The following is a 26,449-nucleotide window of genomic DNA, read 5'->3' on the forward strand; positions in this document are numbered from 1 at the left end:
CAAAGCCACAATTCAAAACGAAAACTATTAAAGTAAAATTTCTTAAAAATGGAAAATTAAATTGTCCCAAACACAATCTGTTTTACTCCTCGAGAGTTGGTTCTTCCTACGGCCCTGCCTGAAATCATAAAAAATTATCTAATTTTGAAATTTACTAACGCGTGATGCAAAACAATCATATGGAAACGAGATTAAAAAGGTGAATATTTGATTTGCATTTTGATGCTTTTTACCCCAGACTGGTAACTGAATATTAAAAATATTTATTTTAAAAAATTTGGTGATTATTCGAAAAATATTTTTATACCAACAGTGTTGGTACAGAATAATAAAATCAATATAAAATTTGTAAGTGGTATCATTGAGCCAATCCTTCATACTGGGAAAAGTTTTTTACGGCATCGAAAAATTTGTAAATCTTTTGCTCGATTTTTTTTTAATTTTCTATGAGAATCAAAAACATTAAAAAACTATTTCACGATGTGAGAATCTATGTCATTATCATTTTATTATCATTAAATGATAACTTTATTACATCATATTCAAATGTAAATTGAATAAGTGTTGTGGTACAAAACTGTGGCTTCTAACAGTATTGCAGACAAGAATTCAAACTAGCTTGGTTTATTTCGATGGAAAAAACTTTCACAAAACCGTTTTGATTTTTTTTTAAATTTTCCAAAATATTTGAATAAAACTGGGCAGTTTTCTACCATATCCGGACCGAACCGGACTTGTCTCGAAAATTTCATTTCAATCTGGGATGCTTTATAAAGATGTTTCTTAAACTATTTTATAAAAAAGCTAATATTTTCGCAGCGTTAGACGTTTTTAAGCAGAATGACAGTTTTCTAACGATAGGAATATCTTTTTTGCTAGTAAAGGACATTGTTTTTCAATGTTGTTGTCGTTGTTATTGTTGTTGTGTTTTTTCCGTTGAAATCGGCCTGAGAAACGAATCACCAGTTTTTTGTTTAAAGTTTCTCGAGCTGGAGAATAAGTCTTATGTTAATTTTTTTTGTAAATCAAAGGTCTCTACCCCAAATAATTGTTTCTAATTCTAATTCTAATTTGTTTATTTAGAGAGGATTTTAACCAACATGATCATTCTTCCTCTTAATAATTGTTTCAAAATTTCAAAGACAAATATACATACATAAATATGATGCCCAAGAGTGTCCCTCATCTCTACCTAATGATATTTGATTTTTTGAGCGTTTTCTTATGTCATCAGCTCATCACTCCATTTCATAATTTCCATAGCGTCATATAAAAAGGCATTCAATTTGTCACAAACCGAAATGAGTCTCTGCAGACATATTTATGAACGGATTAGATTCGCCGGAAGGCACAATAGCTAACAATCACTTTCGAGGTAGAGCACTCAGCAGTGCTGCCAAATGTACAGCTTGAATTAGACATCACCTTATAAGTGTGTTTAGTTACCATTTATAATATTGTTTAACTTACATATGTCAATCTTCGTTTAATGATTTCTAAAACCTATACATCTCTCTTGTTTTATGTTTCACGTACATTCGATAGTAAAAAGTTGGTGACTTGAAAACATTGAAACTTCCAACCACGCCTTATACTGAATAAACGCCTTAAAATCAGTTGAAACCGGAACATTGAATGGGCTGGACGGTTTCAGAGCAAAAGTGAAAGAATCACACGGCTTTGAATAGGGCCATTTGCGTCGATTGATGCATATGTTGCCAGCACCAATTTTTAGGAGCTGATGGCCCTGATGACTTTATTATGTAATCAGTTACCTATCTAGACGTTCAGATAACTTGCCACTTGCCGATCGATCAATAATAACCCACTAATTAGTGCAAACAAATCGAACTAAAAGTTTTTTTCTTTCCGTTTATTTCTTTTTTAGGGGAACTATGAAAAAGATCCGCCGATGGCTGCTGGCATTTGCAGGTGAGTTAAATGTGTTGTTTTTTTTTTATGGAAATTAAACATCAATATAGCATTCATGCTTCCACTACAATAAATGATAAAGAAGATACACGTGGTGATTTTAGGAAGGATTTAAGTTAAGGTAAAACCACTTGATTAAAAAATTGGTTTTTGCGGTTGCACATCGTTTCGATCACACAGCTACGTTTCGGGAGCTAAGAAAGAATATCTCTAGTCGCCTCAAAAAACCGAAATGTATGTTTCCCATTAGAATTAAATAAAACATATATACTTTCTCATTGAGAAATCCCGGTTATTCCATCCAAGTAAATGACTCCATAAGCCAACCTCTTAAATTTCCATAACACGAACTGATTCATAAGTGAATCTTGACAAAGTTGTTCCGGATGTAATATGTTACACAGTTTAAAGACGCGATCCATTGACAAGGTGAGAGGAAGGCAATTCCCACAGCCCATATCAAGAAGCAGGTATCTCCGCAAAGATGGTGTTGTTATGGTTTTGTTTTGATCACACGAATCGCATCTCAAAACACGCACGCTCCAACCAACTCTCGGACTCGAATCCGAATGACAATGACATTGAATCGGATCCCGGTTGCCATTAGTCATCGGATACGCCCGGAGAAATGTTGCGTCATAGCATCAACATCAACATCAACAAAATCAACTCCACAAACTTTGCATACTTATGTTTGTAAATGCCACCGGACGCTGTCGGGTGGCCTGGCTTGGCCTCGCTGCTGATGGCTAGCGTGGATTCAATCCGGGGGCTTTTTCCCCTCTTTATGCATACCTGTCCACTAGAAAATCGTGTGTAGGTTTGCATGCACGCACCGGTTCTCTGTCTCTCTCAAGGGGCTGATTGAAAATCTGTTTCCTCGCTGTTTTGTTCCATGTTTGAGATGTCTTTTCATTCACAACAACCTCCTCGGCTGCTGCCGGCGTCCGTCACTTGGAGATTAGAAAACTTGCCGACGACGATCGACACCAGACCGTGTGTGGGGGCTTCGGGTATCTAGCATGACACTTACTAAAAGTGATTAGGAACGCGATTTTGAATCTATCGATGGCTAAATTAGTCGGAGGAGTTGTGAGCTGTTGAGGGCAAAACGCATTTGAGGTCCTTGGAGCCAAAGGGGATTTAGATAATTTAGAGAAAACATGCTTTAAAGTTGTAGTGTTTGGTCGTTTTCATATATTTTTTTAACATTTGCATTTTTCTTTCGGACGTAAAAGTATGTAAATATGATTCTAAAAATCTAACAAAAACCATCAAGTGTAGTTTGCAATAATTAGAATCGTTTGGCAATACTAGCTCATAACCGATCATTTTAGGTTTAGCACTTATTCCTCCCTATTGGCTCAGGGACCCTCATTTTATAACTATTGTAAAAATAGGTTTTTATATGGATGTAGATATAATTTTAAATCGATTTCAGCTTTTTAAAATGATCATTTTATCTTATTTTGATCTTAATTTTTTTTTTCAAGATCTAATATTTTTACTGTTTCATGCGTTCTATTATTATGCCTAATTTATGTTTTATTGGTATGGATTTGCCACCATATTCCTCTTCCAATGTGGGGAGGGCCCATAAACTAACATAAAACATTGTTATTATAAAAATTTCGTCATATGCCACTTTTATGGCTCCGTTTGTTTGATAAGTTATTAAGTTAATCGAAATAAAAGATGAAAAAAAAACTTGTGTCTTTTCCAATTCCTCCCTTAACCTTCCAAAGATGTTCGGGTCAATATGACCCAAAACACACATTCAGACAGGGCCGGATTAAGCCATCGGGGGAGCAATTTTTCTCGGGGGGCTCTTATGATTCGTTTTTTTTTTAAATTCTATCCTATGATATTTTCTAGTCAATATTGAAATTAAAGATGGCTGCAAAATTTGTGTTTGGCTTATCATTTTCAAAACTTTCTACTATCGATTAGCGATTAGCGCTTTATTATAGATGGATAACTTCAACGCAACATTTAGCGGTTGTAATTAGCGATCGCTAACTTTGACCGAGATAGCGATCTAATTAGCGCCGTTAACTTATCAGTTAGCGATGCCGAACACTGAAAACCAGCTTATAATCAAAACCACAAGTCAGTGTTTCAAATCCAAATCATAATTTCAAATCAAGTTTTGAAAAAAAATATAAATTAAATTAAAAAAAAAAAAAGATAAAAAGGAACAATCAGAGCCAAAGCAGGGATCGCAACAAATGTGTTCTTTAATTTAATATTTAATATCGTTTCCATGAAATGTTTATGACTGCGATTCTCATCAGATTAAAAAAAATGTTATCAAATTGTTTTCTAAAATGTGACAAAAGTTTCATTATGCCCTCAAAGCCAAAGGGGTATAAGTGCAAAAATGATCGATTGAAAAAAAAAATCAGAATATAGATTAAATGTTCGAAGCACAGAATCTGTTATCATTGGAAAAAGTCAAATAAGGAATCCAAACGAATTTAGTATCTGAGACGAAGATCCTGAGCTCTCAAAGTTCAGAAAAACCATGAAACTGAACTTCAGTGACTGAAAAAACAACACAAAATTTGAAAATCTCAATTAATTGAATCATGAAAAAGATAAGATTTAAAACATAGAAATATTCATGTTAAAAGAATCACTCAATTATATTAGCAATCAACGATGAGATCATTTTTATGATAGAATAATTCAAGAATGATCGATTGGAAAATGATATGCTGAATTCAGAATATTTACTCCAGTAGAGGATTAAAATTAAGATAAGGCAGTTGAAAATGTTTTAATTCGAATTTCAAGTCTTAGACAGAAATTGAGATGTAAATTCAATTAAGAAACTCAATACTGTCGATTGGTCCAATTAAAGCAACGACAGTTTTTTTAACAGATTTTATTTTCAAAAAAAGAGAGGGAAAAGGGTTTAGAACTTATAAACCAACGGGAATTTCAATAACAATGTTTGGAAAGTAATAATAATACCCGGTATCAACCCGGATAATGCCCGTAAAAATTCTGAAATGTTTATCATAAAAACTTTAAGTTCAATTAAGTGAACGTGAATATATATTCATAAATTGCATATTTATAAAATTCCAGAAAAAAATGTAAAAATTTAACCTAAGAAATCATAAGCACTAACGACTTGTCAAAATGGTATTCAATAATAGCTTTAGAGGTTATCTGTGTTCTCTTAGCACTGTGAGTCAGTTTTGGCGAATTTAACTGCTATTTTAGTGCAAGAGCCATTACTTGGAAAGTTAACGTATTAATAAACATTATTATTGTGCCAGAAGATTGTATGTAATGAAAATGAGGAGATGTTTTTCTTTGTTTTACGTGTTCTATTCTGAATTTCCTGACTGACATGTTAAAAAAAAAGAAATAAAAATTTGAAGTGATTTTTTTTTCATTTTCATCTTAATTTTTTTTTTTTTCGAATAATCACATTGTTTTTGTCCAGATTTTGAGATGCGTGAGTTATTCACTGCTTACTCTTGGGGCCCCTTAACTTACGTAAGAGAATAACTATTCTAGATTTTATTTCACGGAGGGGCCTTTAGTTGTTATACATATTTCAAGTTTTCATTCCGATTTTCTAGTTTTGATTTCTTATCAGAGATTTGTAGAAATTGAAGTAGTATGAGTATCGTTAAAACTTTTTATCCCTCGGGAAGCCCCCTGAACCGAGGGGCCCGGGGCAATTGCCCCTTTCCCTCCCCCCTCCCCCTTAATCCGGCCTTGCATTCAGATCATCTTAATCTTTATTCCAATATACTGAGGAACTGAGATTTTTGAGAGACCAAGTATGTTCTATGAAAAATAAGGAGTGTATTCGAAAACAAATGGAACACTTTGTTATATTAAGAACTTGCATGGATGGATGCATGGGTGGAAATTGAAAAAAATTCAGTGAAGCTGTGAAGTATTAAAATTTTTACATGTGCAAATTTTTGTGACATTCTGTTAAGTGAGATTTGAAATAGCGTCCAATGAAGAAGTTCATCGACTTTAATTTTTAAGCGCCACGTGCACCATCCATAATGGTCCATCCATAAACAACCCTTTTCCCAAATCAAGGCTACTTTTGATTAATTTTTCTGTTTCCTGAAGCTTGGTTTAAAAAATTATTTAAAAAATTTTATTTGATCGAAACTATGGCAAATTTAACAGATTGTCCTCCTTCGGCAGAAAAACAACACATTTGACTCGTTATCATTCCATCTCAGTTTTCGAGTTTTTGCACTTTTCCTGATCCAATCAAAAAAGAAAGTATCAACTTCGTAGGACCTATGAAAGTGTTATTCAGGGAGAATGATCGAATTTGGAGGCAGCCTTCTTTGTATATTTAGCTATTCATTGTGTCAATTGCTATGTAAAACTGACTGTTTTGCAGCTTTTACGTATCGTTACCTCAAGTGCTAGATATAAAAATTTTCATTTTTTTTCTCTCTGTTTATCTCCAGAACATCCAGGCGAGACTTGTCAACGAAAAGTTATTGGCTGAAAACCTTCTACACAGCAAAAATTATTTCCTGTATAATTACGCAAGTGTCCTGTAACGAAAAGGAGCAGGACATTTACCGTAATGTTACAGGTCGAAAAACAAATAACATGACATTTAATTTTTAGTGTACAACTTTTTTACAGGACATTTGCTGTAATAATAAATGACCCTTTGTTAACTTTTAAGGAAAACAATTTAAAATGATAGGTTATGTTCATTACAGGTTGATTTATTTTGAAGGTTGCAGTTTCAGTGACACGTAATAGTCAAAAAAAAATTCTGTGTAGGTGCCCGCTTTTTTCCAAGACATCTCCCCGCTAGCGGTTTCAATATTTTGCGCACGATTTGACCACCGCTCTGATTTTCCAATTATCAAAAATCAGTCAATATGAAGGAACGTTAATATCTGGTGAAAAAAACAATCATTTGAGTTAGCGAAAGGAGAAGGGAGGGGTTGTGGGGGGGGGGGAGGAAGGAGGGTTATCATTTTATAAAACAACCAGCGAATCTATAATAACCACTGCGAAAAAAAGTTGATATTTTTTTTTATTTGTAGGTATATCTGGTATTTTATAATTGTCACTATAAGAGCTCTTTAAAAAATGTCTCGTTATAAATGTAATGTTTTCAATGAAAATAATACACACGTTGTTGAGAGATGAACACGTAAAAAAAAATTCAAGTTATCTTCATTTTTTTCCTGAGCTTCTAAATATTAGCGCTCTGGTATTTTATAATTTATCGGAAGTATTTTACTTTTCACCGATAAGCCCGATAAACAAATTAACAAACATAACTAACGGGCATTAAATTCTTCATTGGGGTATTTTACTTTTTGGAAATTTAGAATTATAATGTTCAAATTTGGAAACACAATATATAAAATCAACACTTTAAATAAAAATTAAGTAGAAAAACCGATTATCAAAATCAGTTTCTAAATTCTGGAACCGAATTTCATTTGATTTGCTCTTGAATTTAAAGTTTTCATTCAAAATTTTCAATTTTAATTGTATTACAACAAATAAACTACTAAGAAAAGTGATTAATCTTTGTTCACCTTCACATAGTTACAATTTTTTAAATAATTTTGAATTATAAAGAAAATTATTAAATGAAGGGTTAATTCTGAATGTTAATACTCTTCTTTAGTGAACAGTCTCAATCATTTGCAATTAAAATAGCCAAGCTTTCAGATTAAGAATATCAAACCTTAAGCTTAATTTAAAATTAAAATTTCAATATTATTGTGTAGATGAGCTGAAAGCAGTATCGGTGACATAATTGCTGTAGATCTAGAAATCCAGGAGTGTTGGTTAAAAATCACTAAAAGATCTTCTGACTGTTTTACGTGATAGATCAGAATGCCTTGTTGCCGAAAAAATAGTGGAATGAAAAGGGGATAGTTTTAATTCACAAGGGAAACATCATGTTCCTTTTTGGCACTAATAACTCATAGGAAACGCAAAAGTCACAAAACGTAAACTCTTTCTTCGATTTATTGTTGCTGAAATCTCTTGAGAGGATTTTTTTAAATTTAAACTCTTACTATGAATATTTTACATTCGTTTTCTGTTTGGCAGTACTTGTATTTTTTTCACAGTCATCTTTAATATGAATGTTTGATGTGGTACATTTCAAACAGAATTAAATAAAATCAGATCTAAAATTTAAATTTTTGTTTCTGAATTTCATAATATAGGTTATTAATTTTAAGTTTATAATTCATATTTGAATGGTGGATTAATTGAAGGTGAAAAATTCTCGCAAAGGAGAATCTTTACTGTGATTCAGAACCAGATTTTTTATTTTGCAATTGAAGGCAATAAATGTATGATGAAAGCAAAACAAATATTTCAAGTATTTCAGTGTTATAACCATTTTCACCCCCTATATGACTTTTCCAAATTTTTCATTTCATTTAAATTCAAAACAAAATCAAGAATTCAGAAGCTCTGAATTTGAAGCAAATACTAAAATTTGTTGCGATTTGCTCGTGTTAATTGAGGCATATGAGGGAAATTAGTGACAATTTAAAAAAAATTGTCCCTACATTCTATTAATAGCAAATTCCAAATCAACACTCAACAACACACTTTAGTTGAGTAACTTATCAACAAAAGTAATTTGGTATAATTCAGTCCAGGGAATCCTAAGTTACAGCTAAGCAGTTTAGTGGACCGACTTTTTTCAATATTGAGCCGTTTAAATGATAAATTATCTTTTTTGTTGAATAAACACCCCCACGGAGTGGAAAATTTTTAAAATTGGAAAGCACATCTACTAAGAAAAGTTCCAACTTTTTATAGAAATTCGAGCTTTTGCGGGTATTTTGTAAGGGATTTTTGCCGCTGGGGGGGGTGATCACCCCGATCACTCTCCCCATAGGACCGCGCCTGACTAGAATAAACTTAAATTTGAATCTAAAAAATTGAAAAATTAGACACACCGAAGAAAAATCTAAATTAATGTTATTTTTACTAAGTAAGATTTTATTCTACCGGAAAATCCGGAATAGCGGTCAAAATTTTCATCGGACCTCAACTCCAACATACTCATTACTCATACATCGTCGGATAGATTTTTTTATTATTTGGATTATTTGGTTTCATTGGTTGATAAGTTCTTATTCGGTATAACAATATCATAATTAATCCCTACCTTCCTTCCCTCTCCTTCCTGCAAGGGGGAAGTGTTCACAACAATTATTGAGACATATCTCGTAGTTAGGCCAAAAAATTGTATTAGGGCTCTTCTTCTCTTCCTACATATGTACTCACTGGTTGGTCTCTCAATTAATAATATAACCTAATCCTTTTCCATGTGAAATTTTGTTCCATTTCTTGAATTAGTTCTCGAGTTGTGCAGAAAATTGTATAGGAGCCTCCCTTCTCCCTTCCTATTTCCTCAATGGAAGAATGATGAGGTTTCAAATAATCATATAACTATTCCTCGCAACACAGATTAGTTCTCAAATTATGCATAAAAAATGTAAGGCAACCCCTTTCCCATTTCTCAACAGGAAGAAGGGGATAGAGCCAAAAAATACAATTAAAACCTTTTTTGTTCTCCAAATACCCTTCCATGTTAAATTTGGTTCCATTTGCTCGAATTTTTCTCGAACCTGAACGACAACTGTAAGGAGAACTCCTCCCTTCCTATTTTCCCAATGGAAGAAGAGAGGGGTCTCAAATAATCATAAAAATATTTCTTGTATTCAGATATCCTTCCATTTTGGTTCCATTTGCTTGAATAGTTTTCGTTATGTTTGAAATTGGAAAGGAGCTCCTCTACCTTTTCCTATGCTATTGAAATTTTATCAGCTTTTAAATTGAAATATTAGAAAAAAAATTATAAAAATCTAGTCCTTTAAAAATTATAAAAAAAAAGCTTTAAATTGTTTAAAAGTACCACCAAATATTCTCCAGATACCATTTTATTGCTCTCTTTATGTTGCAACTTCTGTACAGATAATTCATTCCTTGGAAAGATATGAGAGAAATAATGACAATAAATCTCTATTTCCTCGTTAAAAATTGACAATTGACAATTTAACTAATTCAGACCAACCGTACTCAAAAAACTGGAACATAGATACAAGTAGTCCTGTATTTGTTTGAAGTACTTAAGTCAAGTTTCAAGATGCAGTATTTACCCTAGATGTTCACTAAGTTAAGGAAAAATAAAACTTGAAATTAACATATCTCCGGAACGAAAGGTCGTAGAAACTTAAAATCCAACGCAAAATATGCGATTTGAGTGTCTAAACAAATGTTATCAACTATTTATTCATGTTTATTTAAAACTAACAATAGTCAATCATCATCAAAAACATTTTTTAAATATGTTTTAAACTAAAAGCTTTATAACTCTGCATTGAATAGAGATAGAACACACACTTGTTATTTCAGCAAAGTTTCATATTATGGTAATGGCTACAACTTTGTAGAACAAATTATGACACCTATCAGCTAAAATGAAAGACAAATGCACTAGAAAAAAAAGTTTCACTTTAGGCTCTTTTTGAACCACTGTGCACTGGAAGGAGGGAGGATTGAAACATTTCTCGTACCGTAACACAATTCCATGCCAAATAATCCATCTGCTTGATAAGTTTTTGATTTTTTTTAAACAAATTGTAAGAGAACCCCCCTTTCTTCTTCCTATCTCCCTCCTATAAAAAGAGGGAGGGGTCTCAAATAATCGTAGGAATATTTTTCGCATTAAGATTTAATCGCTGTATATTTTTGATTCGAAATTTTAGATGGCATGTTGACGGGATAAAATTCTAGAGAAAAAAAATTTCTCTCTAGAATTTCACCCCGCTGAACATTTCTCAGTTTATAAGTGTTAAACAAAAAGAATTCTTGAAGTTTTTCTATTACCTTTTAGTCGTTGCATTCTTTAATACGTAATTTTCTAATTTTTAGATAAAATAACTACTTTAGTCCTTTCTATTAGGCAGTTATCTTGATTGAAATGATGGAATCAAATGTATAGATTTTTTCCTGATTTGTGAAATATTCAAATGTAACAAGTTTAAGAGATGTTTTTATTCATCCCGTTTTACAATGTTTGACTTTAATTTCAGAATAGATAAATGGTTGAGTATTAACAAGTAACCATAACTTCATTTTCATTTTAAGTAGTGGCTTTCAAGTCTTCTCTTAAAATTCACCATCGCTCTCATGCAACCAAAAGTGCATAATCAGTCCCTTCACCTACTTACGATATGGCCGCCGCAAGAAGCTGACTTGCTGACCCAACAACCTTGGGTGCATTGATAAAAATCTGACCGATTGCAATTTTCTCCTGACACTGACTTACTTAACTTGACTTGGTTTTATCTTGGCCGCGCCGGACCAATTCATCTGAGACCCACTACAAAATGATAAATAAGCTGCGCGGCACATGTGTGTTGTTTGGGTGCATTTCATGCTCAACTCCTCACCAGTCAGCGCCAAACAAGTTCGTCAACAATCAGCTAACGACCCCAGTCAACCAGAGTCGATGAATTTTCGCTTGTTGTTGGTGGATGTGAACTGTGTCAATTTTTGTGGGTCAACCAAGATATCGCTGCGGCTATTAAAACGAGGTGTTATTATTGGCACGGCGGGTTTTGGTGGCATGTTTTTCGCGCTCCCCCAAAGATTCGCGCTCATAAATCGCGCAAAATTGGCGATGGCATGAGAAACGAAACTGAGACTGCAATACTCACTACCTATCTAATTAGCAGTTAATGATACTGATTGGGTTGTGGATTTTTATTGCCTTCGCGCGATACGGCGATGATTGTTGATGTGATTGAATTTTTCGTTTTGTGTGCTATCTTTTAGTTGATGGGTATGTTTTTATCAGATTATTAAAACTGCGTGGCGATAAATTCGAGCCGATTGGCTATGCTTAAGCTTGCTAAAATTTTGTCAGAAGTGCAAAGGATTATAAACAATTAACGCTTTTAAACATCGTTGAAAATCAATACAAAGTTTTTTTTTCAAACAAATGCACTTCACCACCAATCATCTCCCGGGCTTTAAAAAATTTTGAACAAGATGATTCCAAAAAGTTTCACACATTACTAAGTCACAAAATTTCCACAGAGCTGAAAAAAATGCATTGACTCAAAATCGCGAAAAGTTTGTTCACACATATCGCGAGAAAGACCTTGCTTCAGGAAAGTTTCTTTGAAAAAGATATTTTAGATATAATAAGAAAGTATAGAAATTGCTATATAGAACCCTTGAAATCTTTTGTATAGAGCCTTGGGAAAAAAATCAATTGAGAGTATCATTCATTTTATAATACACCGTCATATGCTTACAAAGACTAGTTGAGTGTAAATTGATACTTGAGAATGTTTCTGCAATTTGGATTGAACTTTTCAATGACCCAAGTAACTCAATGTTTCATTAAACGGGCTCTTAAAAGTTTATTTTTTACTCAGTTGAAAATTAATGTATTTATTGACACATCTATGTTTTAGACTGGGGCTGAGGCGAAGATGGAATTCGAACACTGTTATCTAATTTTTTTTTATCATGATTTTAAATGGCTTACTTTGAGAGCCTACGATTGGAATTTTTGATTTTCTGTCAGTTCCAATCGAGCAAAACCAAGCAGTCTTAAAGGCAGCCTTACAGCAGGGTTGGAAGCTCATTATTTTGAAAAGGGATCAGATGGCGCCTCTTTTTTTACTATAGGCTCGTTACATTGTCAATGCAGTTGAAATCCAAAGTTTTCAGCAGTCGCATGCAGGTCCCAACTTTTTTTTGGACAAAAAGATGTTTACTCTGAAGACAACATGGAACAAGCAAAATGACCGTGTTTATGGAAAATAAATATTTACCAGCCGTTAAAAATATGCTCCATACACACGGGTTTGTTTGTTCTAAATATGTTGCCTTCAGAGTAAACAACTTTTAGTCCGTATAAAATTGTGACCTGCTTTCGCCTTCAACAGAATCCGAGATCTACATATGAGCCGCCATTAAAAACCAATGTGAAAAATTTCAACTCAAGTACTTGGTTTGTAATTTTAACTCTTATAGATGTTATTGAAATTGATGCCAAAGAGAAAAAATGGTTTAAGTTTTACGTAATAAACATAATGTATCACTTTCACGTTGCCATCGTGTACATTTCAGAATTTTGAAATGAAATGTAGAGGCAACTTTTTATTTGGAAGAATTGCTACTACATTACCCTCGTATGCCTCATTTCATCACGAGCAAAAGATTATGAATTTTGTTGTTGCTTCAACTTCTGTGCTTCTAAGTTCTTAGTTTTCTTTAGAATTTTCATAATAATCCAAATTTTCAGTAAATTGGAACAAAAATGTCAAAAGCTTGCATACAATTTTTATTACACGAAATCGAAAAAGCGAGTTCTGTATTTTAGATCGAAATTTCGAACACAAAAGATGATACTTACAATTACCTTCATCTACTTATTGAGTTTCGCTCTTTTAACTAAATTCTCAAATTTTCGCTCTTTTAATTGAAATTTGAAAATTCAAACCCTTTATTTATTTCCATCCTAACAGGATTTTTGGAAAAATCGAAGAGGGGAGTAAGCCATGACTTTTGGGCATCGCACGCGTTTTTGTTTTCGTCCGTAATTTGTTTTAATCAATTACAATAAAACTAGAAATTTTAAAATTAAACAGTGGAAAATGATAGATTTTTGACTGGTGGTTGTTCCCGGAGTGGTTCGTACTTTGTTTCGGCTTGCTGAATCCTGGTTGGGAGAGTTCTGAAGGAATTTTAAAGTCAGCTGCTCCGGACTAGAGGAAAAGTTTTCTAGTCGAAAACTTCCGAGACTTATTTGGTGAGATCAAACCTTTTCCATTACATTAAACGTTATTTTCCTAATACATATTGTCATTAGATAAGTGTAGCTATTTTCAAATTATGCTGTAGGTATTTAAGTAATCCATATGAAGCGTTTGGTAGGGAACTCCACGCTTTATTCCTCCCCTTGCTCCAGAATCTTTTGCGGTAATTACCACATGGTTGGCCTGGCCGTAGTTATCTCTGCAATGCATGTTTTATGTAACAGAGATAACGTTGAAAAGAAAAATGAAGGACGCAAGTCTTTTCATTTTCCAGGATGCTTACACGTTTAGGCTATGTTGGTAAAAGAAGAAGAAGAAGAAGAAGAAGAACAGGATTTTTGGAAAAATCGAAGAGGGGGAGGGTGGAAGGCAAGAAGAATATGATTTTTTTTCCCAGCCTAATGGGTCGATTCACGCACTGGCTGACCGTACTGTTTTTGACACTTCGCAGTTGCTGTTTTGATTCCATATTTTCCAATTGCTTAGGAAGCAAAGCGAACATTTGGGTCCCCATTCAATTTTTACTCGCACATTTTTAGGGATAGTTTTCAGTTCAATTTTGCGATAAAAAAAAACTTTGAAGAGGAAACTAGTTGTTAAGAAATTAGATGCTTTTAGTATCAAATAATGCAAAATCAATTAGATTCTTTTTAATCTAGCTGAACACAGAAACATTCTATTCAACGCTATATGTATTCCCCGGAAATATCATCGCTAAATTTTAGAATAATTCAGCCGTTTCTTTCAGTACGTTTACCGAAGAATTTTCCTATAGATATTGGATTCTTCTTTCCCTGAATAGTTTCGTCTTTGCAATTGTTTGCAGCTTCCTGTCAAAATTACAAAAGAAACTTGGACATTCGATAGGAATTTTTTTTTTTCAAGTGGAAGCGCTGTCCCATAACATTCAATGCAAAAAGTTGGAAAAAAGGGTTTAAACACATGTTGAAACATTTCAATAAACAAACCATTTCTTGATCGTTTTAAGAATTTTTATCTTCTGTGCATTCTCGGAGAGATTTCCGACAAGAAAACAAAAAAATGCGCTGAATTTAGTTCACAAAATGGGACTTGGTTGTTTTGCTATCCTTAAACTGAATTTTTAGTGAAAATATTCTTAATCGTGTAGCAACACGAAAAATTTCGACGCACCCCATTTCTCCTTTACGGACAAAACAAAATTACCCACTCCACTACTCACTACTGGGCCTATTAAGCCCGAAGTACGTAGATTTGGGTGGGTAGTTTTAATCCACTAGAGGCTTTTCATCAATGTACCCACTCACTGGGTATCATTTTTTCCTCCACTGCTACTGTCCGACATTTTGTTTCTATCGAAAGACGCCGGTGTTAGAAGTTGGCAGCAAATGCAAATCTGTGGCAAAAGTTTATTCGCTGCTAGTTGGAAACAGATGATTTCATCGAGACTCCGGGAGAAATATGGACACAATGTTTCAAGTAAGTTTTTTCGTTTATCTATTATATAAAATTCTCTTGTAACGGTGTTTGTAGTACTACTCCTCCAAAATTACCCAAAAGATACAAGTGAAATTATTTTTAGAATATTTTGTGGGCATGCGAATCGGTTTATATTGAATAAAAATAACAAAAAGTGGCATCAATTGTCCGTTATAATTAAATTTGTAGTTTTTTGAATCAAATTAAAGTCATGACATCCATTTTCGGAGATTTTCTTTACTTCGGGCGCCGGGCGATTTGTTATTTGTCTCCATGGTCGTCCAAGGCGTCGCAAGCAAACACCAAGAGAGGATGGTAACGATGGCATAGCATACTGATTAGTTGAAATATTTGGGCGCGCATTTCTAAACCAAGCATAATTTCAATGCATGTGGTAGCGATATGAAGCCTAGATGTGTTTTTTTTCTGCTTGATTCCTAGATCATTTGTACAGCACATAGTAATGAATGACACCCAGATTGATATTTTGCCGATCAAATCAATACCATTTAAACAATTAAAAAAAAACTATTTTAAGTTCAGCAGAAATTGTTGTCTGAAAATATGAATTTAGTACTGATGCATATAAAATTATGGTATGACTCTTTGCGGACATTTGCAAAAAGAAAGTGGGAAGATTTACATACAATTTTATAATTCAATACCCCTAGAAACATTTTTCGAACATGTACAAATGTGCTTAACTGAAAATGTTTCGGGTGCCTTTAAATTTACAGAGCAACAACAAAATCCATTGAGGATGAACAGACACAAGAGCCTGTCCTTTAAAAAAGATTATATAGGATTGATGTTTATTTAAGGCCTAATGCAAAGAACTTTTTGATTTTCTGGAAGCATAAGTGAAAGTTATCAATAAAAATGAAAAAAATTTCAGTTAAAAGATACACTAGAGCAAGTGGAAACGTTCAACATTTACAAAAAAATTATAAATTGCTCATGTACACATACATGTTCACATTATTTCTTCATCTTTAAATCTTTGAGCCCAATTAAACAATCTGACTAAATAAACTCAACTTTTTTTTAAATTCATTCACAGAAAAACTGTTTACAGGTTCACTGTTTGTTCACACAGAATTCAAGTACGTACTTAACATGAAAGTGTGTTTATGTTTAACATATTTTGGCTACATATAAGAGACTTTAGATTCGCTTTTTTGTTGAAAAGTTTTTCTGTGATTGATATTCTAGAAGCATTATCTTTTGATAGCAGAAGCAGAATTTTTTTTGATAAGTTTTTATTATGACCTGGAAATGTCGAAAATGATATTAACTCCTGTCATTTCACACGGTGAAACAAGTGGCAACGCGTTTTTTAGTCATGAAACATATACCCTTTAAGAATTATTTCTCCAAAATGATCAGAAAGGGTATACCGAATGTTAAATCTGAAGCGGATATTCAAAATTATTAAATGTCTTTGTAAATGAAGGTCTTATGGTTAAACAGTGTGCAGTGAAATTGAAGTACCAAGCATTATTGTATTCTGGGGAAAAACTGCAGATATATCAATGAAAGTTGATAAAAAAGACAAACAGGAAAAAGTATTCAATTTATTTTAAAGTAAGCTTGCCAGATTGCCCGGTTTTATCCGGGTTTGCCCGGATATTTGATGCAAAATTTCGAGAAAGTCCGGTCCGGCCCGGTTGCCCGGATATCGTGAAAAAAGTCCGGATATTGCCCGGATTTTTTAACAATTTTCACAAAGAAACCAAAAAAATCAAAGTTTTTGGGTACGTTTCAGCAAAATCGATTATTTGTATGAAAATTTTCAACGATTGTTTCAAATAATTTCGCTGATTTACTTTTATAAACCTTTAAATATTTAAGTGTTCCAAAAAGTTGTTGGAAGTCTGCAATTACATTAATAAAATATTAATTTCGATTTTTTGCATTTTTTCTTTGCTTTTATATATAATAACACCTAAATTTTGCCCGGTTTTTGCCCGGTTTTTGGATTTGAAAAATTGAAATCCATGCCCGGATTTTGTCAGGTTTTTTTTGAAAAAATGCCCGGAATTGCTAGGCCCGGATGGTAGTGAAAAAAAATCTGGCAACCTTATTTTAAAGTCTTTACACTGACGCATCTGAAAAAGAGCAATGTGTTTTCACTTGCATCAGTAAATGGGGCAAATGTACCTTTACTTAGATATTTCTTTTTGAAAGAATATGAAAGTTGAACTGTGATGATAGCCAAAAGACACTTATATGTTTTTAAAGGTTTCGAGGTATATGTACATGAAAACTTCAAAAAAAAAACGAACGAACTCATGGAATCGTTGTAGCCTTAACAGATTAGCTCTTTTCGATCTATTTAATTTTCAAAAACCTCAAAGTTTCAGTTAGAATCTTAAAAAAACAACGGTTTATATTGACAGATATGTCTATTAGGATAAAAATTCAAATAAAATTAAACATTCTTTTTCCTCCTTTCAAACCCGATCATTTTTTTATTAACTGGGTAAACGTTCAAAGGAATTTAATAAGCATTTTTTGCTGAAATAAATAATAAAACTGTAATTTTTTTTTGACATGGTTTTGATGAAAATATGGATATTATTTAAATACCACTGCTTCCAAGGGTGAAAATAGTGAACAAAAAGCTGCTTGAAAATGGTTAGTAAGAAATCTTCTCTCCGAAGAAACTCGGGAGCTGAAAGTGCTACGATAGGTAGAGTATTGGGCAAATACTCCTTAAATGGTCCCGATATTCAAAATTCTTTTTCCATAAAGTTCCATGTGCAATAAATTCCAATTAATGAGAAACTTTTGATTCCGATTTCAACCTTAATGTGAACTCGATCAAAGTGGAATAAATCAACTAAATGGTATTCAATAAATGAAACATAGATATTATCAACATAAAGTTATTTATGGAACAAGCTACAAAGAGTGGATTTTTTAAGCATGCTGCATGAGGCTTGCCAAGTTTGATGGTCCCGTTGAGTGCTGAAAAACTCAAATTTTCAACGGGAAGCTGATACCTGACACCATTCGGCAATATTCAAAGCATCCGACTCAAAGAAAAGTAGATTAAAAGTTTTCCTGTAATATGCATGTAAGATTGATTGAAGGTAATGTTTTGATAATCTATGTAAAAACCCGAAGAATTGAGTTAAAATTTTTAGGGTTGGTTCCGATAAAATTAAGCGTGGCAATTCGAGTAAACGGAAAAAAGGAGATGTAAAAAAACTAGGACATGTTCACGAAAGCGAGACGCCAAGTTAAACATGGTAAGACGAAGTTTACCGGGTCTGCTAGTGTTTCTATAATTTGTCTGAAAATAAAATGCATCTTTTTTTTTACAGGCGAAGAAAATCAGTCACCTCGGAATTCCAACCCACTCCTGAGGTGTTGCTTGATGGTCAACGAATACCATAGCAACATAATGCAACACAGACATCCCGGAAAGTACCGGAACTCTCCCGGAAGGCTTGGACACAAGTTTACAGGAAAAAATATTTACCATTTCAATTCACGTTAAATAAAAATACAAAAATAAATATTTTATACAATTAAATTTCATTTGAATGACATAACTTGCCTTTATTTCAATTCCATGCAAAAAAAAACATCAAAACATAAATTTTGTAGAATTATTCCATTTTTTCCATAAATTAACGAAGTGAATTCTTTTTGACCCACTGGGACCTTAAAGCGGAACTACCTACTTTTAGGTTGTTGTGTTTTAACCAACTAGTAAGTTCCTGCACTGCGGTTGCGATTTACGTCAAAAGTACCTAGAGAAGGTAGTTATTTCCGGTCCGTGTTCGTAAAATTTTGTAAACATGACCTGCAAACTGTCTCCCAAAAGGGAATTACGTCATCGTGAATCGACCCATGCATTGCCGCACTATGAGGTGAAGAATATTGCCATGCATAAATTGTATATAAACGGAATAATGTCTGTACCAATACATGAAAAGGATGTATCTCCATTTATGGCAAATCGAGAAAAACGCATTAGAAAAAAATACAACCTATTTTAAATCGCTAATTAAAAATCATTTGAAATTTTTACATTTTATGAAAGACAAACGATTTTAAGAAGCATCACCTACATGTTAGAGTAGAGGAATATCAATTTTCATGAAAAAACTACGCGCTATCGTAGATAGAACCTAGCTCACTTAATATTTTGTCTCCCTTGTTTATACACCTTTTACTATTTTCTCATTTCTAGCTTTAGTTTTAAACTCGCGTTCATTTGCAACTATGTTTTTATGTTGAATAAAGTGTCAAATCTCTACCAAAACATAAAAAGGATCTATCTCCATGTATGGCGTATCAAGAAAAACGCGTTTGAGAAAATACAAACTATTTTAAATCCCTTATTAAAAATCACTTGAAATTTTTGCTTTTTGTGAAAGACAAACTATTTTAAGAAGCATTCTCTATGTGTTAGAATAGAGGAATATCAAGTTTCAACGCGCTATCATAGATAGAACCTTGCTCACGTTATATTTTGTCTAACCTGTTTATATACCCTTTGATATTTTCTTATTTTTAGCTTTAGTTATAAGCTCGCGTTCATTTGCAACAATGTTTTTATGTTGAATAAAGAGTCAAATTGATTATTTTGAGTTTGTTTGCGGAGTAGTGACGAAAAATTGTTTTGGAGTAAAGGGTGTATATCAATGTGATGGCGGTTCTGGTTTTAGAATGTTTATAGATCCTTTACTCAAATTGAGTTTTTAATGTAACGGAATAATATTTTCTCAAAAGGGTTTTACCGTTAAGTAGTGCAAATTTTGACCTATCATGAGATACTGAAAGTGGTTTTTGTTTTCTTTTGGAGATATGTAGATCCTTTTCACATGTTGGTACAGATGTGATTCGCGTTTTTTTATATATTTTAAGAAATTGTTGGCATGTTTTCTTCGTCTGACTTGTATAGGAGTTGACTCCAACCTTCTTCTTAAATTTCCGCTACATTTTTGCCCAATACCTACTATTCTTTCGAGAGAACTTGAGAGCAATTTGGTGGACTCGACCGTTTGTAAATTAATAAGACTGGATTATTTTCGATCCATTAAAACACTTTTTACTGGAATTTTAGCTAGCTAAATCAAACAAAACATCATGGAGTTTTATCAAAAATAAAATCGGTTAGTTGAAATCGTTGGCTGCGAAGTAAACAAATGAGAGTACTCTTTGTAGGCTTTTAGATACTTTATCTAATATTAGGAATGTAGGAATTTTATCGATGTAATCGACATGAACTCGCCGCAAAATGAAGCTAAAATTCAACAATACTTTAATATGATGAGGACCTTGCCACGAGGAGGAACGTTACAAAAAACTTCTGTGTTTTTGACAAAATAATCTCGAATTCTGTGACGCTATTTTAATGGAGTTCAATGGGAAATCATGTGAAATATCAACAAATTGGAAACTTTTTACAATTTTAATATAAAAAGCAATTTACATTACCTTGATTTCATATTTTCATGTATTTGAGTTAGAAATAAAAATTCGTAAGTGACTTAAAAATTTATAATTTTCGAAATCTGTATAAAATAAACAAAATCTGTGAATTCTGTAAACATCTAAAAAATTCTGTGATCTGTGACACCGATTTTGTTACTAAATTTTGCTCAAAATTCTGTGGTAATGCAGATTTTCTGTGTTATCGGCATCGGCTATACAGCTTACAAGCACTGGAACTTGCAAATTTTTTTTTTGGGGCTCTGTTTAATTGGCTGATAGCAAGTCAACTTCTAAATCCTCTCGGAGATAAATTTTCCAAGCTTTTTAGCGATCTTCACTTATTTCATCGCTTGTTCATAATTTGAAATTAATCATTTGAGGATTCACATCCCTGATGACCCTTTATCGAAGTTGCCGATTATGTGCTTTATTCCAACACTTGATTTGAACTTTGTGGACATTGTTCACAGAAATTTAAAACGTAAGTTAAAAATTAAAAAAAATAAGTCAGATAGTAGGAGAAATCTGTACAAGACGCACTAAATAGCGAGGTATGATGGCCTATGCCATTATTTCTCAAAAATACGCTAACCTATGGCTGAGAATGATGATTTTCTTCAATTTTATTGTAGGAAACAATCTTTTCTGCCATTTTCAGGTGAAAAGTTTCATGTTGAAGCAGCCTGACCAGTAGAGTGCTCCAAATGACCCAACTTTTGAAAAAGTTATGTGCTGCAGGCTTCAATTAATCCTAGGCCTAGTGCAAGATCTTTGGATAACTTTGTTTTACTTCGGCCGATTTCTTTTAAAAACAGGTTTTCTTAAAGCCCAAATTATGAAAAACATTTTATCCGAAGACTGCAAGTCGATTCGAGTTAAAACAAAAAAGTTATTAGGCTTCAAAAATGGGCTAACTTTTTTAAGTGTGGTATTCATCACGGTTTAAAGCTGCATCGAAATGTTCGAACGCCCCGACTTATTGACAATGATGAATACCACTCTTAAAAAAGCTAGCCTATTTTTGAATTCGAATCAAATTGCAGTCTTCAGATGAAATATTTGTCATAATTTGGACTTCAAAAAAATCGGCCGAAGAAAACCGAAGTTATTGATGAAAAACTGGTTTTTCATGATTCTCTCGAACAAAATGTCTCAAAATACCATACAAACTTCAGGCTCGTTGAGCCCCTTCCAGTGATCTGATCTGGCCCAAATTTGGCATGAGATATTGCACTAGGCCTAGAATCAATTTTAGCCTGCAGCGCATAACATTTTACAGGTTTTGAATTTCCCATACAAATTTGGGGCAGTCCAATGACCAGTCTGATAAAACTACAGCTTTTCGTATGCACATTCGAATAAATAATATAGATATTTTCTTTTTCTTCTTCTTGTTTCTTCTTAAACTGCACTTCGCAGTTCCGGTTGAAAGGGCCAGTGACTAAGACTATATGCTCTATATAAGAAGAGTTCTTATTTACATTTAAATGATCAAGTTCCTAAATGATTTTGAATTTCACATTAAATACGTTCCAGAATTTAACACAAATACATTGTATATTTTTTCTCTGTTTTTGCAGTGATCATAGCGTTGATGGTCCGGGTGGATGGTTTAAAGGCGACATCGCTGATCTTCGGACGCAGTCCGGCCTCGACGACCACCACTTCAACGACCAGCAGCCCCAGCACTAGCACCACAAGCACGACAGCCGCCCCCTCAGCGCATGCCGGATCAGCCCGACACCTGAGCGACGACGCGTCGGACGAGGAAGAGGTGGGTTATTTTTGACTGAATTTAAAAAAAAAATCTGTATTAAGAAAGCTTTTCAAATTAGATTGTTGTTTCATTGGCTAAGTTCAAAGTAAGTCACTGGGCAATGGTGTTCAAAAATAGAACCGAAAGTGTGTCACTGCAAACTAGAAACGACGATCGAGTCGATTCATTCCCCTACAATTGACAATCCGTATTGAGAAATGAGGTGTCCCATATGTTCCCTTTCATTACCGGGCGCACAACTGGTCGTTACACTACTGCCTGATTGCATGTCATGTTGTTCGGTTGCTCCACCATCAGCTTGGGGCTAGACGATAGATTTCAATCCGACAATTTAAGCGAATGAAAGCTTCCTAAACATGATGCAAAATCAATAACTCATGTATTGATTATCCTCGCTCGTTGGTGTTTTTTTTCCTCAGTTCGATACCAAAGCAGTCAAAGTACTCTCTACTAGATTTCTAACTTCTGCCAGCTGTTTAAGTGAAACCAGAACATTTTTCTCAACGAACAACTAACTTCACTTTCAAACTAGACTGCCAATATGTCTTGAACCTCTAAGAAGTCAGCCACTAATAATGTATATCAGGAACGTTCGAGCCCCCCTAAAACAACGTTATGTAAAAATGGAGGCAAAAAAAATCCAACACGATTCAAGACTTTCAATTTTGCAGCAATTTACACCTTGCAAAAAGCTCCCCCCAACCTTCTTGGCAAATATCTCCACATATTATACGTCCTTCATATGGCCACGGCGGTACAATGAGTGAAGTTACTACTTTCAAGCCGACAGACAGCGAACATGTTCTACCACCAAGTAACTGTCTGTGCTTCAGTTCTAAACATTTACAACCGAGCGACTTGTGTTAGCGACTTGAACGGGTCGCCGGTGACGAACCTTTATAGTTATTCGAAAGTAGACTTTCAGTTCCTCGGTACCTTAGTAGGTACATGCTTTTCGAAAGACGGCGGCGTTTTTTGCTGTTTTTTTTTTCTTTTTTCTCAAATGAATACTCTACAAATAAGCAAGGGTTATTATTTTGATTGGAAACAGATTTTTGTGTAATAGCTCAATTAGTTTCGTTGTTTATTATCTTGTTTTAAATTATGGACGTGAGTTGTTGTCCTATTGTTAACTTTGAAATATAACATTTGGATTTACAAACGTTAACTTTCCGATTGATCTTTCCAAAGAATAACATATTTTTCTGCTTTATCTAATTGTTCACTACGAAAATTAATAGCAGGTGATCATCATAATACGAACATTTTTCGGTAAAAGATAATTAGGCCGGAACAAATTTCAAATCCTACTTTTGTCACTCGGAGTTGGAACATCGCGAGGGGGGGGGGCAAGAAAAATAATGCGAAAAACAAATAAATTGGAATAAATTGTACGGAAGCTTGTATGCAACAAAATTGCATACTATTTTGTTGCACAAAACCTATAAATCAAGTAATTTTTATCGAATAATTCAATGGAATCAAGAAAACAAAAGGTGAAATAACTCCCATCTTCTTAAATTTGATTTTTAGTCTTGTAATCTTTCAGATATTGGAATTTTTTATTGGAACTTACATAAATTACTTCAAACTTTATTTATTTCCCCCTTCGGGTTTTTGGAAATTTCAAAGGGGGGGGGGGGGTGACAAAAGAAGAAAATGATATTTGTTCTACCCTTATTTTCCAAAAAAGTTCGAAATTCTCAATGGAGTTATTTTGAGATATACTCTAAAACTAGAGGTTAATAATTCTAGATACGTATATATGTATGTATTGTATCCACCTTGGGATTACGCGCCGAGGTTAATAATTCTAGATATAAGAAGAATATAAAAATCAATCAGGAAATTTTCGGTTAATTCCATTTTTGAGCAAATTACACATGAAAATACAAATTCATTAAGGCCGGAAAAAATTTTAAATTCTTCACCTACAAACTTTAAACTGCATTTATTATGCTATACCAAAATTATTGGTGTAAAAATAATTTTCGGACAGTCACCAAATTTTTTTAAATAACTATTTTTGTAATTCAGTTACCAGTTTGGGCTAAAATGCATCAAAATGCAAATCAAGCATTCGGCTTTTAAATCTCGTTTCCATATGCTGGAATATGATTGTTTTGTAAATTTCAAAATTTCATCCATCCGAACATTATTTTTTATGATTTCAACTTGTTTTTTTGTAGTATTTTATCCCTAAATGTATGCCGCACTAGACCGCTGCAAGCTTTGTATGGGAACTTCAAATTCTTAAATTTTTACACCACCCATTTTTTTTTTTTTTGGTTGTTTATACTGCCACAAATAGCTTTAAAATTTTTGGAAGCGATTTATTCAGTCTTGAATTAGCGCAACGAGTTTTATTTTGTATGGTAATTTGTATGGGATAACCAAATTTTTCATTCCAAAAGCGCCAGAGATGTATTTAAAGTTCTAGAAAATATATCTTCAAATTTTAAATATTTCTTGATTCTTGCAGTAAATTTGTTGTAAACCAACCTTCAACCAAACATTTACCCAAGAAAAGATATTCGATGTAATGCAATTTTTTTTTTAAATACTTATAATTTTTTTTAAGTTTGCCGTTTTTGACTGCTCATTTTAAACCTTTTTTAACGAAAATAGAAAATAAAAAAAAACTGCTTGCATAACCAGTGAATTTGTTGATTTATTTAACCTTGACAAGAACATTTATTGAAATTTTTAAAAGCTCTAGCCAGCAAAACCTGCCATTTAAAAAAATCATTGAATTTAGATTTTTAATTTAGAAATGGTTATAACTTTTTTCATGTAAGACTTAGCTTCTTTTCATGCTATCAAAATGTGAAGCTTAAAAATAAACAAAACCAATAATTAAGCCAAACTTCATTTCAAGCTTATTTGAATTTCTGGATGATTTAATACGGAAAAATTTCTCCTTCCATACAAATTTCCTTCCAAATTGAATCGCGTTGCGATAATTCAGGAATCAACCAAATGATCTCAAATTTTACACTGATGCTTGGTGCTCAAAGAGACATCGAAAAAACATATGGAAGCAAAAAGTCTTTTTTTGTAGCGTTCTAGCAGCACTTTTAATCTTTTTTTTTTACCATTTTTGACAAAAAAAAATTTAATTCGAACAAATTCAAAAATTTACTGTAATTGGTGCTTTATGCGATATGACATAAAAAATACATCAAAAACTATAAATTTTCAAAAACAAAGTTTGTTGTAACTTACCCCTTTTTCTTAGTAGGGTGAAAATCGCATGTTTTTGTAAATCTAAAAATAACTAACTGGTGAAACCAAAATTTTTCTGATTACGTCAATTTAATGTTCCATCAACCTTAAAACTTTTGATGTTCAAGCGGTATGATTATCTGTGGACGTTAAGCTTTTAGAGGCCATTGAAGTTGAAAAGTGTTGCATGATGCCCCACTTGACAGTAACATATTTAGGCAAAAGCAGCAAAAACACGAACAAAGCAAAAGTTTCAGTTTTGAAGTTTATATTTGTGGATGAACGTTAAGATTCAGTTGTATTTCAGTTTTTAAGGATTGAAGAATGTTTTCTAATCACAATAAAACGGAAATTCCATGACAAAATAATTTATTAATTGAAAATCTGATGCGAGAAGTTACCTGCAAAATAAAAGCATTCATTTTTTCAATGATTCATTTCTTAGTTAAATAATTCTGTGAAATCCAAAGAAACGTGTAATGTAGTCAAATCAATAAACATTTGCTACCAAAAGGAACGCATGTCCTGAAGAACGATTTTTCAAATTGAGCTCATAGATATTGATAAATTTAGCAAATTCTCTAATGTTCTATTTACTCATAGACGTCTTATTTACTTACTTACTGAACTTTTTATTTACTTAAGATAACTTACCAACTTACTTTTATTCATAAATTATCAAACTTCGTTCCCCATTTCAAAAAACTTTATAAAGGTTATTTTCTTAACGGTTTTATTCACTGATTTCACATTGCAGTTTGATTTAGAAAGT

At 33.1% G+C, this 26,449-nt stretch overlaps 1 protein-coding gene across 1 annotated transcript in view; it reads left to right on the top strand.

The window, feature by feature from the left end:
* The window catches only part of LOC129752223 (uncharacterized), a 103,836-nt gene that overhangs the window by 46,465 nt on the left and 30,922 nt on the right, over positions 1 to 26,449 (top strand). Inside the window, exons 2-3 of the mRNA XM_055748009.1 lie at positions 1,889 to 1,932; positions 22,256 to 22,449. Coding sequence (XP_055603984.1) covers positions 1,896 to 1,932; positions 22,256 to 22,449 — 231 coding nt within the window. The 5' untranslated portion in view covers positions 1,889 to 1,895. The remainder of the gene's footprint in view (positions 1 to 1,888; positions 1,933 to 22,255; positions 22,450 to 26,449) is intronic.

The sequence above is a fragment of the Uranotaenia lowii genome, chromosome 3, assembly GCF_029784155.1.
Source record: "Uranotaenia lowii strain MFRU-FL chromosome 3, ASM2978415v1, whole genome shotgun sequence".
NCBI classification, from domain to species: domain Eukaryota; kingdom Metazoa; phylum Arthropoda; class Insecta; order Diptera; family Culicidae; genus Uranotaenia; species Uranotaenia lowii.